Source organism: Rhinolophus sinicus, linkage group LG04 (assembly GCF_036562045.2).
Source record: "Rhinolophus sinicus isolate RSC01 linkage group LG04, ASM3656204v1, whole genome shotgun sequence".
NCBI classification, from domain to species: domain Eukaryota; kingdom Metazoa; phylum Chordata; class Mammalia; order Chiroptera; family Rhinolophidae; genus Rhinolophus; species Rhinolophus sinicus.
Genome location: NC_133754.1, coordinates 102,710,947 through 102,723,226, shown reverse-complemented (window position 1 = coordinate 102,723,226; position 12,280 = coordinate 102,710,947). Strand labels below are relative to the sequence as shown.

Here is a 12,280-nt window from a genome sequence, read left to right as displayed (position 1 = left end):
TTACCTAAATCTAACCTGTCTTTATCTAATTCTTTAAGAGGAGACTGGTACAGTGGCAGAGTTAGACCTCTTTGTTCTTTGGATATTACTGGAGTTGAAGCCAATAGATGATAAGGTTTCCTTTGTGGTGTTTTAAATAGGTTTGGTTCAGAACTGATTTTATATTCAGATTCTTCTGCAGTTTCAGAATTATAGGGTGGAACTTCTGAAGAAAGTTCTTCAAACCAATTAAGGCTTATTGGTCCTAAATCTGTAAGAAAAATAAAAACCCCACCTTGGTTTTAATCAGAGACACAGGAAAAGCCCTGAGCCAGTAAAGATCATGATAAAGAAAAGGATACTTGAGATTTTTTACTGTGGATGACTCTTGTTAAAGCATATCAATTAAACAGGATCATTCGTCCGTTCTCTTATGAATCTGTAGTAAGGTACAACAAGTTTACAAAAGCTACATGGAGATAGCTCTTAGCTGTATTAGTTCTTCTAGAGTTTTCTTTTTCCTATATTCATGATTCAGAAACAAAATCCTAAGAATGAATTCCACAGACACAATTCAAATGTTTATAGAGACTACACAAGTGGATGTGATAAATCCATAGGTATAAGGAACATGCAGACTCATGAATAAAATGGAATAAAAAGATTCTCTATTAAAGAGGAATAACAAAACTTCTGCTTTGCTCTACCCACCCGTAAGAGTAGTGGTTACCAAAATGTGGTCTGTGGACCATTTGGGTGGAAGGCCCCAAGACCCTTTCAGGAGGTCCATAAGGTCAAAACTGTTTTCATAATAATACTAAGGCATCATTTGTCTTTTTCACAATGTTGACATCGGCACCACTGGTGGGAAAACTAACGACACCTTTGCATGAGTCAAGGCATTGTCAACAAACTGTATTAGTAGTCACTGTATTCTTTGTCACCTTTCACTTGTAAAAAAACAAAAAACAAAAACAAAAAGCCAGTTTAACTTAAAATGTTCTTGATGAAGTGGTACAAATTAGTTCTATTAAAGCCCAACCCTTTAGCACATCTTTTTGAATATTCTCTGTGACAAAATGGAAAGTATACATAAAGGATTTCTGCATATTTAAGTAGAATAGTTGTCTAGAAAAACACTCATATGATGAGATGTCAGCTGAATTAGCACTATTTTTATGGAAAGCCATTTTTACCAGCAAGAATGACTGACAAGTGAGGGCATTCTGACTTGGGTGGTTTAGGAGACTTTTTTTTCAAAAATGAATGAAGTGAGCCTGTCACTGCAGGGAAAATAAGAGTTTATTGCCAATGAAAAATTGTGAGCTTTCAAACGAGAATTAGGTTTTTGTTAAACTTTACCAGCCTCTGTGAGGTTGACATCCTCCCAATCTTAAAAGACTTTTCATCAGTGTACTAATAAATATGATTTTTTAAATATGGTTTAATGCAATGTGTCAATATATGGAATATCTGTGTAATTCAGAACAGAGGCATTTTCCAAATAATCAATGCATGTTACAATATAGATAAAATATGTATTCAAAGTGCAAGAAAGACTGATAGAATTTAATGTAATAAGAGTACAAACAGTTCATTATATGGTTTCAGATTTCACATTGTAACTTTTAAGAAACTACCATTTGTCTTAAGTTTTGGTGTAGTATCAAAGAAAAATACCCAGAATTAACTGAAGACTATTTAAATACTTTTTTCTTTTCCCAACTACATTACTGTGTGAGGCTGGATTGTCTTCAGACTTCTACCAAAGCAACATATTGCAACAGATTAGATAAACAGGTCTGAGAATCCAGCTATCTTCTATTAAGCCAGCTATAAAAGAGAACCGCAAAATTGTAAAACAATGCCATTTTCTTTTGAAAATAGTTGTTTTTCATAAAAATATTATTCAGGTTAATATGTAATGGGTTTATTTTTATTTTTAGGTGAGTTATTATTTTTAAAAGTTCTTAGTTTTAATTTCTAACATGGCAACCTACATAAACAAAAGCTCTGAGGTTCTCAGTCATTTTTAAGAGGGTAAGGAGTACTGAGACCAAAAAGTTTGACAACTTCTGCTATAAATTTACATTACCAATGATTCGGATTTGCTATAAGTTCTGTGCTTTAAAAACAATTCTTTCTACTGCTGCTAATCAAGAGGCTGGTCTCCTCTTCATCCACTGGGGGTTCTATCCAGTTTCTTATCATTTGGTTAACTGTGAGTGATCATTTTCTTAACTGGATTTATGACTCCATACAGAACAGTTTATAGTGTGAACAAAAATGTGAAGTATTGGATTCTTTCCAGCAAGCATGCATATTTACATATTTTTCCGAAAACATTTGCTCAATGTAATTGATCAGTTACTATAAAATCTGCCAATACCTGCTTGGCTGCATCGCGTCTTAAAAATTTCAAAAAAAGTTGGCCTCTCTTTGCATCCAATAGGCATTTTTCTCAACAATATTACTCCAACACTTGGTCAATGAGTCTGCAAAAGAGAACACCAAAACACATCTCTCAGGGTGCAGTCCTTGTTAAGTGACTTTGAGATACACTCAGAGGAGGGTAGGTACATTTGCCTCAAGTTAAACTGTTTATCTCGGTCCCATCAGGCATTTGAAATGGCAAGTGCAACTCAAGAACAGCACTTTTGATATTACTTAATTTTAATTAAGTTAACTTGTCACGTGTGGCGAGGGCGCCTGTTAGAGGTAAACCACGTTTGCCAGTTCCAGATCAGGACACCTTCACCCTACAGCAACCAGCTCCGGGGGTTAAGTAGGGCAGATAACGGTGTGTCAGAAGCTGGAAACACTTTCCAAGGTACAAAATTCCAGTAAAGTAACTTTATGAAGAATATTTCAGATTGGGACACCTGGGACTGCTAGGAGGCGATCCCCCGAGAGGGTGGCGGGGGCCAAAGTGCGGAAATGGGGTCCCAGGGCAGAGGGCGGCTCCGTCGTTCCAGTCAGCGCGGGGCTGGCGGAGACCATCCGGGGACTGGCGCCGCAGCTCGCACCGGCGTGAGGGGCGCCCCCGCCGCCGGAGACCGCGGAACGCGCGCCCGCGTCCACCCCGCCAGCACTAACCGCCTCCACAGACGCAGCTCTTTTCGGCCGGAGAAGACACTTGGATCACAATCAGACCCCTCGGTTCCTCCCGCGGACACCCACCGCACAGACAACAGCCGAACGCGGCGCCACGGCCCCGCAGCCCCGCCCCCGCGGCCGGCTTTCACAAGCTGGCGCCAAAGCCCGCTCTCCGACACGTCACGCGCAGACGCTGTGACGCAGCACGCAGCGCGCGCCGCCCGGAAGTCAAAATGGCCGGGCCGCCGGAGGGGCTCCGTGTGGCGAAAAGCGGGTCCTCGTTCGTGTTGCAGTCGCTGTGGAACTGCAAAAAGTGGGGCTGGAGCGCTCGTCCTCGTCTCCTTGAGCCTTCGGAGAGACCGCTCTGTGTACACACCGCCACTCCTTCCCCTTCGCTCCACCGCACCTTCGGGTGGCCGCCCTCGCACGCGCCGGGGGCCGCTGGCAGGCCTTTGTGCCGGCCTCAGAGCGGGCGTCCCCCAAAGTCGCCAGGCTTAGGAAACCCCAGCGTGGTCTGTGGCTGTTTATGAGCCTTCCCGGCCGCCTGCTCCTTGTGGAGTGGAAGGGGCTGAGACGTGAAGCCAGAGCACTTCAGTTCTAGTCCGCGTGATGCTCTTAGGTAGCGGGTTGTTGAAGACCTTGGAGCCTGTCTGCTTGCTGCAGAAATTGTGACACCCACCTTAACTCACACTTGCAGTGTTAGCTACTCCCCTCTACAGGCTTCCCGTAACCTGTATGTTCTTAGGGGACCGATCACCCTGTTCGTGCCTGCCTTCCCCTCCCAACTGCCCTGGGAGCTGGGAGTCTGCCATCATTCACAGGGCCTGTGACATGCCTGGCACAAGGCTTAATTCTGGTTTGCTGTATGGGCTACAGAGCCTTCAGCGGGTTCTGGAGGTGAGAGCTGTTCGTGGGCCTTGTAGCTGGAAGGCTCTGGAGCAGTCAGAGCCGGAAGCAAAAGGATGTGGAGTACAACGCAGGGAACAGTCGATGGTGGTGTAACACTAGCTGTATAAGATGTCAGAAGGGTAGTAGCTTGCGCGTGGGTTATCACTTATGAGGGGTTTAAATGTCTATTACGTTGCTTTGTACACCTGAAACATTAAAAAAACGGGGGTGGGTGGGTCCTGTTTAGTTCCTGAGGTGTCATTTTAGTTTGATTTTAACCCCTAGCTGTAGCAGGAAGCCTTACCAATACAGAGAGACACCAAAGCTTATGATCATCTAGGTCAAAACAGCAAAGGAACACAGGTCTCTGATCCTAATCTAATGGCTGCAGTTTACTGAACATTTGAGTTATTCTGCTTTTTGCTTTACAAAGCAATAACACACCTAATCTCATAATCCTATAAATTGGTTAGTGTTGTCAGATGGAGAAGCCTAGTAACAAGGGCCAGGTTTCAATTTGAGTTTGACCTCAGATACTTAACTAGCCTGCTATTTTACCTACATTTACCCTCTAAATCAGAACAATTTGCTTCACCCCCACTCTTTTGGGGGGTCCTCACTAGGAGTGGACTAAGAACCTTTGACATGTCAAACAACCCTCAAATACATTTTCTTTCACTATATTCACCACCTACCCCCGCCCCCCAACTTTATGCCCCTCGCTCCTGTGGTCTTTACAGTCATGAGCTGTGCCATAATATACTTCCTTCCTCATGCTCTTCTAGTATAAGGCTGCTCAAATAATTTACGGCTTGTATTCGTTTTACTATATGACCTTAAACCAGGATCTTTAAAATGGCAGTCACTATGAGAATAAATGGATGAATTGCTAATTAAAGCTTGTGTGTGAATAATGATGAACAGCTTTGAAAAAAAGAATCAGGAGCAGCAAACGAAGACAGTGAAGAGCAATTTGAATTAGGTGGCAATTAGATGTCTGTAGGTAGGTAACTCTCCTCCCCACTTCCAATTAGGGTAATAGGCAGCAGCTCCCATCAGAATCTGAAATAAATGGAGAGGCTAGGGATGAACCCGACCCAACTTGACCAGGAGGAAGGAGGGGCGGATGAAGGTGGAAGGCAGAGAACAGGGGCTACAAACTGCACCCGGATATCGCGCGGTGCCTGGGCGCCCCGCGAGCGAATGGAGCGCTTTGTCCGTGTTCCCTACAGCCTGTACCAGGGGACACACTATGGGAACATACTGCCTTTGGGCCAGCCTGGGCTCTGTGAGCACAGACACCCAGACTGGAGGCACAACATTGGTGTCCCCACTTTCCTGGCCAGGCCGGGGCTGCTGGTGCCCACTAACGCCTCTGACTACTGCATGGACCCTTACAAGCGGGCTCAGCCTAAGGCCGTTCTTTCCCAGCTGAACCCCAGCCTGAGCCTGCGGCTGTTCAAGCCCCACACCAAGGAGGTGGGCGTGCAGGTGAGCCCGTGGGTGGACAAGTCCGTGCAGTGCTCGCTGGGGCCTCGCACTCTGCGCAGCCGCTCCCCGTGGGGCAGCACAGACTCCAAGGCACCCCTGCCAGCCTGGGGCGTCGGTTCTCCAGGGACAGGCTGCAGGGGCTTCATCCGGCTGCTGCGGAAGCATGGGGAGGCCGAGGAGAGGAAGGCAGTTTCGGGCCCCGCAGAAGCCGGCCAGCAGCCGCTACCACCAAGGCCAAGGTCGCAGGAGGACAAGCAGTCGGAACTCTGGCAGCAAGATAAGTTGGGGGAAGAAGACGCGTCGAGTCCTGGGGAAAGGAAGAGCAAGGAGGCCCCAGAAGACGCTGCCGACCCGCTCGCGAAACCCAACTTCCAGGTGAAGTTCGTCTTCCCTCTCCTGTCCGCGGCCAGCCCCAGCCTCCCTGTTCTCTTTTCCATGTCTAGGGCAATAAGAGCAAGATCTTCCCTCGCTTCCTCCCTGTACTTGATGGAGAGGAAGTTCTGAAAATGTGGTCTACATGTTTTGCAGCTTTTTTGTAAAATAGGGTGGCAGCTTTAAGCACGTGCAAACCTAAACCCTGACAATTATTGCTATTGGTTGGGGATGAGGAGACAAAGGAGGGTTTCAAATTGTGAAGTATGTGATCTGATTTGTGTTTTGGGAGCCTGCTGGTAGCACTGTGGAAAATGGATTGGAAAAGTATGAGCGACAGCAGCGAGAAGAATCCCTTGAGAGATGAGATGCTCTAAATAATGTAACCTTGAGAACAGCTGTGAATGAGGTTCAGGAGCCTTTTTGTGTTTCCTATACAAAGCTACAAGCAAAGAAGGATCTGGCTTTTTCCCCTCCAACAAATATGAAAGACTTCTCTCCTTTATTTGCAGTTTTTGGAACCAAAATATGGCTATTTTCACTGTAAAGAGTGTAAAACCAGATGGGAGAGTGCTTATGTGTGGTGCATTTCTGGAACTAACAAGGTGAGCGAAGTGAGTGGGACGAGGAGGAGGGTGGGGTGATATAGATGTGAAGTGGAGGAAGAATGTTTCCTGGTGGAGCGTGGCTTAATGCGTCTCATTTGTCTTGATCTTCAGTGCCAGGCACATAGTAGGTGCTCAGTAAATGTTGGGACTGGACCGGACAGGACAGTCCACATGAGCTCCTGAGGCTGCTGAAACATGTCCTGGTGCTCTGCTGGGTTTGGTAGTTTGTTGGACAAAATGTCAGATTATTTAGATGAACTTTTGTTCTTATGTATGTATGTTGGAAGTTTCTATAATCATTTTTTAGTTGGCGTGTTTTGAGCAGGTGTGGGCCTTAGCTCTAGGAAATTTCCACTGTCCGTCCACAAGGTGGGGCTATAAGAGAAATAATTTATTGTGAAGGTTAGTTGGCTTGTGAGAGACTTCTTTAGGCTAAGAGATTTCCATCTCCTCTCCACTACCCGCCAACCCTATTTGAATTAGTTGTAAACATGCTAAGACTGGGCAAGATTTCCCAGTCTGTTTCCAGATTTTCCTAAACAGTCAGACTCTGGACATCATAGACTTGAGTTTCAATCTGAGAACTGTAGGCGGAGGCTAAGCAGCTTCTCTCTCCTTTCAATGAACACATGCACGTCATTTTGTAACAGTCTGCACCTGGTCTAGTTCACTAACTTCTACAAGCATTTGAGTCCCCAGTGTTGTCACACTTTAGATACTGCCTTTTTAGCTAAAGGACCGTAGACGGAGAGTTATGCTAAGAACTGAATGAAAATGTGACTTCACACTGTTTACTAGACACTGGAGGCGGGATTTTAAAACTAAACTAAAATTACTTTCCTTCTCTTGCCAGAAGAAAAACAATAGGCTTAATTCAAACACTCCAAGACACTAGGATACAACGAATAAGACAGAATTCATCCTCAAGAAATTTAGGGAGTGATGGGAGTGATGAGACAACATGCAATTTGGTGACAAATGCAGTGGCACCTGTGGCACGGACGTGGTACCCAAACAACACACGAGGGGGGAAGGAATCGTGACGTCCAAGCAGGATTTTAAAGGAGAAGTAGGAGTTCACGAAGTGAGGCAGGGAGAAAATGTGCACAAGGAAATGTACAAAACCTAGAAATCACGTGTATTGGTGGGTTAACTACAAGTAATTTGAAGTTCAAGTGGGCAGATAGTGGGGAAAACAGTGAAAAAGCAGGGGCTAATAGACCAGGGCAAAAGGGGAAGGTCAAGGGTTTGGCCTGCACAGTGAGTAAAGTTGTAATAGTTACTTCCCATTGGTACTGTGGTACTTTATGTACATTATTGAGTAGTTCTCAGAATTATAGAACAAGTAAGGAGTAGGACCTTAATTTTACAGGTAAGAAAAATGAGGTGCAAAGAGTAAAAAAGTGACTAATGGCACTAGAAGAGCTCAAGACCTCAGGGTAGAGGTCGGGCAAAAGCAAATTACAAGGTGGGGGAGTGGGTTACTTAAAAACTGGGAGCCTAGGGTACATTTAAACTTGGATTTGAAAAAAGACAAATTTCTCTTTAGGTTTATTTCAAACAACTCTGTTGCAAGTGCCAGAAGAGTTTTAACCCCTATAGAGTAGAAGCAATCCAGTGTCAGGTAAGCCTGTAAAAAATGCTTCCATTGTGTCTATAACGTTTTCATTCTGAACTGAAGCTTCTGTGGCATAATGTTAGGATTGGATATTTGTGTAGCAAAGTTAAATGTTCTATGTGTTTGAATTTTTATAATATTTTAAGATAAAAACATTATTTCTGGGTTGTTTTGGAGAGAGGAATGGGAGAAAAAACTTACTCTTAAGTTGCCTTATGTGGTGTGCTTATGAATAGGGTTGTGGTTTACCTTAAACACCCTGTGCATAGTTTGGATGTAATAATTTAATAGGTAACCTTTATTAAGCTTTTACTATGTCCCCAGCTTTAGGCTAAATGCTTTCCATGCATTGTTTCCTTAGAGATAGGTGTTAGCCCCATGTTACAGAGCAGAAAACTGAAGTTCAATAAGAAAATAACTTACTCAAGTCTAGACCATTACTATTAGAGCTGTGATCACATTCCAGTGTCCCCAGGGTCTAGGAAGTCACAAAATTAGATGAGATTTTTTTCTCAAATAGCTGGCAGGAAAGCTCTCTTTAAGCTTTTCAGAAAAGTGTAACGTAGTTGACTTTCATAATCAAGAGGTTTTTTTTTTTTTAAATTTAAATCTTTCATTTAGTTAAAAATATTTAAAAATATTATTTAGAAATGATATTTTAAAAACTTGTCTAGTTTATAAATGATCTATCCTTACATTTCCTAGTCTGACAGTCTCATTTAGTCTCTTTAATAGAATTACTTATTAAATTGGGTTTAAATGTATTTTATTATACTCCTTTTTCTTGTGCTCACTTGAATTGATTTTTAAAGAATTATTCCCCCCTCTATTATCTTAGTAGTTATTCTTTAGTGTTCTTATGGTGGTTACTCTGGAGATTACAACATAATTCCTTCACTTATCAAGTCTACATAAATTGTTAATCTTACCTCTCATTGACAATGCAATGACCTTAGAACTCTTTAACTCCTTGTCACTTAATCCTAACTTATATGCTGCTGTTACATATTTTAATTTTAAACTTCACAAGACATAATTTTATATAGTCGTCATTCATTTAGCTTTAGCTCCACATTTATCTTTTCTCCTGCTCTAAGCTCCTTTTTGTATCTGGGACCACTTTCCTTTTACCTGAAGAATACATTTTAATATTTCCTGTAGTGAAGGTGGCACATTCTATTTCATCTGGGTAGATTTTAAAGAATATTTTTGCTGAGTATAGAATTCTTAAGTTGGCAGTAGTTTTCTTTCTGCCCTTGAAAGATCTGACCTTCATTGTGAAGTTGGCTATTAGTCTTATTGCAGCTCCTTTGAAACAATCTCTCTCACTCTTTCTCCCCTTCTTAAATCTGCTTGCTTTTAAGATATTTCTCTCTGTTTTCATTTTCAGCAGTTTTGCAATTATATGCCTAGTTTTGGTTTCTTTGTATTTATTCTTTTGGAAAATTATCTACCTTTAAAATATTACTACCACCCCATTTTCCCACTTTCTTACAATTACTCATATTAGACCTTTTGTTGTATCACTTATGCCTTTTATGCTCTTTTCTATGTTTTCCTCACTTTTGTCTCTCCTTGCTTCAGTTTGGATATCATGTTAAACTACTTTCCATTTTTCTAATTCTTCCCTCAGCTCTTTCCAATCTGCTATTAAACCCATATACTGAGTTATTTCAGTTATTGCATTTTTTAGTACTGGCATTTTTGTCTTTTTGGAAAAAAACACACAAACCTTCCAGTTCTTTGCTGGAAATACTAATGATCTTAAAATCTGTATCTCTGTTAACTTCATTAACTTCATCCCCTATGATTCTGTTGACATCCTCTTCGTTTTCCTTGGTTTTCAAATGTGTTGTTCTGTCTCCACATATAACTGGTTATTTCTGATTGAGTGCTAGATATTGTATATGAAAAATTACAGTGATAACAGTGGCCTAGAATAGTATCTTCCACAGAAAATGTGTGTGCTTCTGTCAGGCAGGTAGGGACGCTAACAATTTTGGGTCTATATTTTCTAGTCAAGGTTAAGATGTTTTGAAGCTGGGCTTTGGTAGCTGTGAAGACTGGTTAATACTTGGCTCATCCTTATTCTTAGGGTGTAGCCTTTCTGGCCTCAACACGAAAATTGAATTGTTTTCCAGGGCTCTTCCATTTTGGCATATTTAAGATGATCCCTCAGCCTTATCAACTTATTAAATTCATGCCAAGTTTCCTACCATCTTTCTCCTCTTCCACAATTGACAGATACCTTTAGAGAGAAAATAGTCCCAAATGTCAGGCTCACCTCTATTTCTGGGTTTCCTTTCTAATGCTTTGATAATTCTCTAGTGACTTTAAATAGTTCTTTTAAAAAAAGTGTTATTTTTTAGCTCAGCTTTTCCGGTGTCCTAAGCAAGAGGCTTGATCAAAACTATCCAATTCTCCATTGCCAGAAACAAATCTACCTTTAGAGAAAACCCTGACTTTTTTAAAAATTGAGTTTTTTCTTCCTTGAAAGGGTATTGTGAGAATTAAATGAATTAATGTATATAAAGTGCTAGAACAATACATATAGGAAACACCATGTAATTATTAGGTATTAGAATTGTCTTGTAAGGACACATGCTTATCAATAGGAAAGTGGAAGATGCAAACATAATACAACGTCTGATGTATCACTTAAGACTCGTTTGGAAAATGGAAATGCCTATTTTCACAGTGTAAAAGGCAAATACTGACTTTTTCTGTTTGGCTGTGAACACATGCCGAAGGTAGAGTCACGATTATCTATTTTAAAGATTGACAGGGTTGGGAGGGTGGACCGGGATAGTATCCCAAACGCCATAGGGTGTTATTTGTAATTATCAGAAGACAGAATGGAGTAATGGTTATGAAAACATTTTAAATTCTAGTAAAGATTAGACATGTCTAGAAAGAAAAGAAAATTAGCTCCCTCTAGGACTCCCCTCCCTCCTAGTTGTGACAAACTAAAATATCTACAGACATTGCCAAATGTTTGCCGGTAGGTAAAATACTGCTGGTTGAGAATCACTGTGCTGGTGTTGTTAAATGTTCTAGATAATCAAGTCACGTCCTACTCACACACTGCCCACAATATGAACACCTACATAGTGAAGACACGCGATAAAAATCTCACTTTTAAAATTTTTGTATATTTTCTTGATTGGCTCAGTGATAGTCTCCTAATTATCATCTTTGCTCACTCATCTTGACAAATACACGGCATTTAATGGGATATGAGTGGTTTTGTACGAGTTGGTCTTGGACTTACCATAGGAGTCAGAGGAGGATGAAGATATCAGGGATGGAGTGTGGTGGGAAGAAGTATTTTGGTTTGAGGATTGTGTTTGAAACACTAATTTAATCATGTAGCGTCCAAACTGTTCCTTGTTTTCTAAAGATCTGCTCGAAGTCTCGTTGTTCCTGTCCTCGAAAGAAAAGACACATTGATCTAAGGAAACCTCATCGCCAGGAACTGTGTGGCCGCTGCAAAGACAAGAGATTCTCCTGTGGCAATATTTACAGCTTTAAATACATCATATGACAGGCAGTGTGACTTGTACAGGACACCCAAACTCTTCTGGTCACTTACTGTACTGTTCCTCTTTTGCACCTTAGCGCTGACCTGGTTTTGGAAAATGGATTAGGCTTTTGTACTTTTTGTAGGTTGTTTAACAATTGTACAGTGTGAATAGAATAAAATAAATGCATGTAAAAAGACCATGAAGGCACATCAATTGGTTACTCCAGAGTTAAAAACATCAACATAGCATTGAGAAATGGTAGATACTGTCACTTACATGAAGGGGACAATGAAAAGGGAACACATTCATTTGACGAACTTTTACAAGCTGGTGTTCTAAGCACTTGGAGCATAGAGACAATCAAGGGGCAAGATTGCCTTCGAGGACACATAATAACGTGTTTAACATGTAAGCAGCACTCAGGAAGTGCCCGGCGTTGTTGTAGCTCATTTCAGCAGCTGTAGGAAGCAGCCACTATGAAAGCCCTTCGTAACAGGGGAGGAGAGGGAGCCACAGGGCTCACAGGGACATCCGGACTTGAACCCAGATAGACGAGGCATTTGCTCCATGGCTTTCACTACCACATTTATATTTTCTCTGATTCAGATGTGTAAGTGCTATGAAGGAAACGGTGCTACGATAGTGACCCTTTTAGTAGGTCAGGTGGTTGGGAGGAGGCGACATGAGAATGGAGATGATGGATG

The 12,280-nt window shown here is 42.0% G+C and overlaps 2 protein-coding genes across 2 annotated transcripts in view; one reads left to right on the top strand and one right to left on the bottom strand.

The window, feature by feature from the left end:
- BRCA2 (BRCA2 DNA repair associated) overlaps nt 1–3,223 on the bottom strand; it is a 56,030-nt gene extending 52,807 nt beyond the window's left edge. Inside the window, exons 1-3 of the mRNA XM_019749583.2 lie at nt 3,076–3,223; nt 2,369–2,474; nt 5–250 (exon numbers count right to left, since the gene is read on the bottom strand). Of these exons, the coding sequence (XP_019605142.2) occupies nt 5–250; nt 2,369–2,435 (313 nt within the window). The 5' untranslated portion in view covers nt 2,436–2,474; nt 3,076–3,223. The remainder of the gene's footprint in view (nt 1–4; nt 251–2,368; nt 2,475–3,075) is intronic.
- A 33-nt stretch (nt 3,224–3,256) lies between these two features.
- Nucleotides 3,257–12,280, top strand: ZAR1L (zygote arrest 1 like). The gene is made up of 4 exons (XM_019749588.2): nt 3,257–5,829; nt 6,339–6,431; nt 7,984–8,058; nt 11,453–12,280. The coding sequence occupies exons 1-4, from the start codon at nt 5,035–5,037 to the stop codon at nt 11,594–11,596; spliced, it is 1,107 nt and encodes a 368-aa protein (XP_019605147.1). The 5' UTR covers nt 3,257–5,034; the 3' UTR covers nt 11,597–12,280.

Excerpts from the sequence above, each read along its gene's own strand:
- ZAR1L (XM_019749588.2), top strand. The coding sequence starts at position 5,035 with ATGGAGAGGCTAGGGATGAACCCGACCCAACTTGACCAGGAGGAAGGA. Across the intron at positions 5,830-6,338 it reads TCGCGAAACCCAACTTCCAG|TTTTTGGAACCAAAATATGG; the intron begins GTGAAGTTCGTC and ends CTTTATTTGCAG. Across the intron at positions 8,059-11,452 it reads TAGAAGCAATCCAGTGTCAG|ATCTGCTCGAAGTCTCGTTG; the intron begins GTAAGCCTGTAA and ends TGTTTTCTAAAG.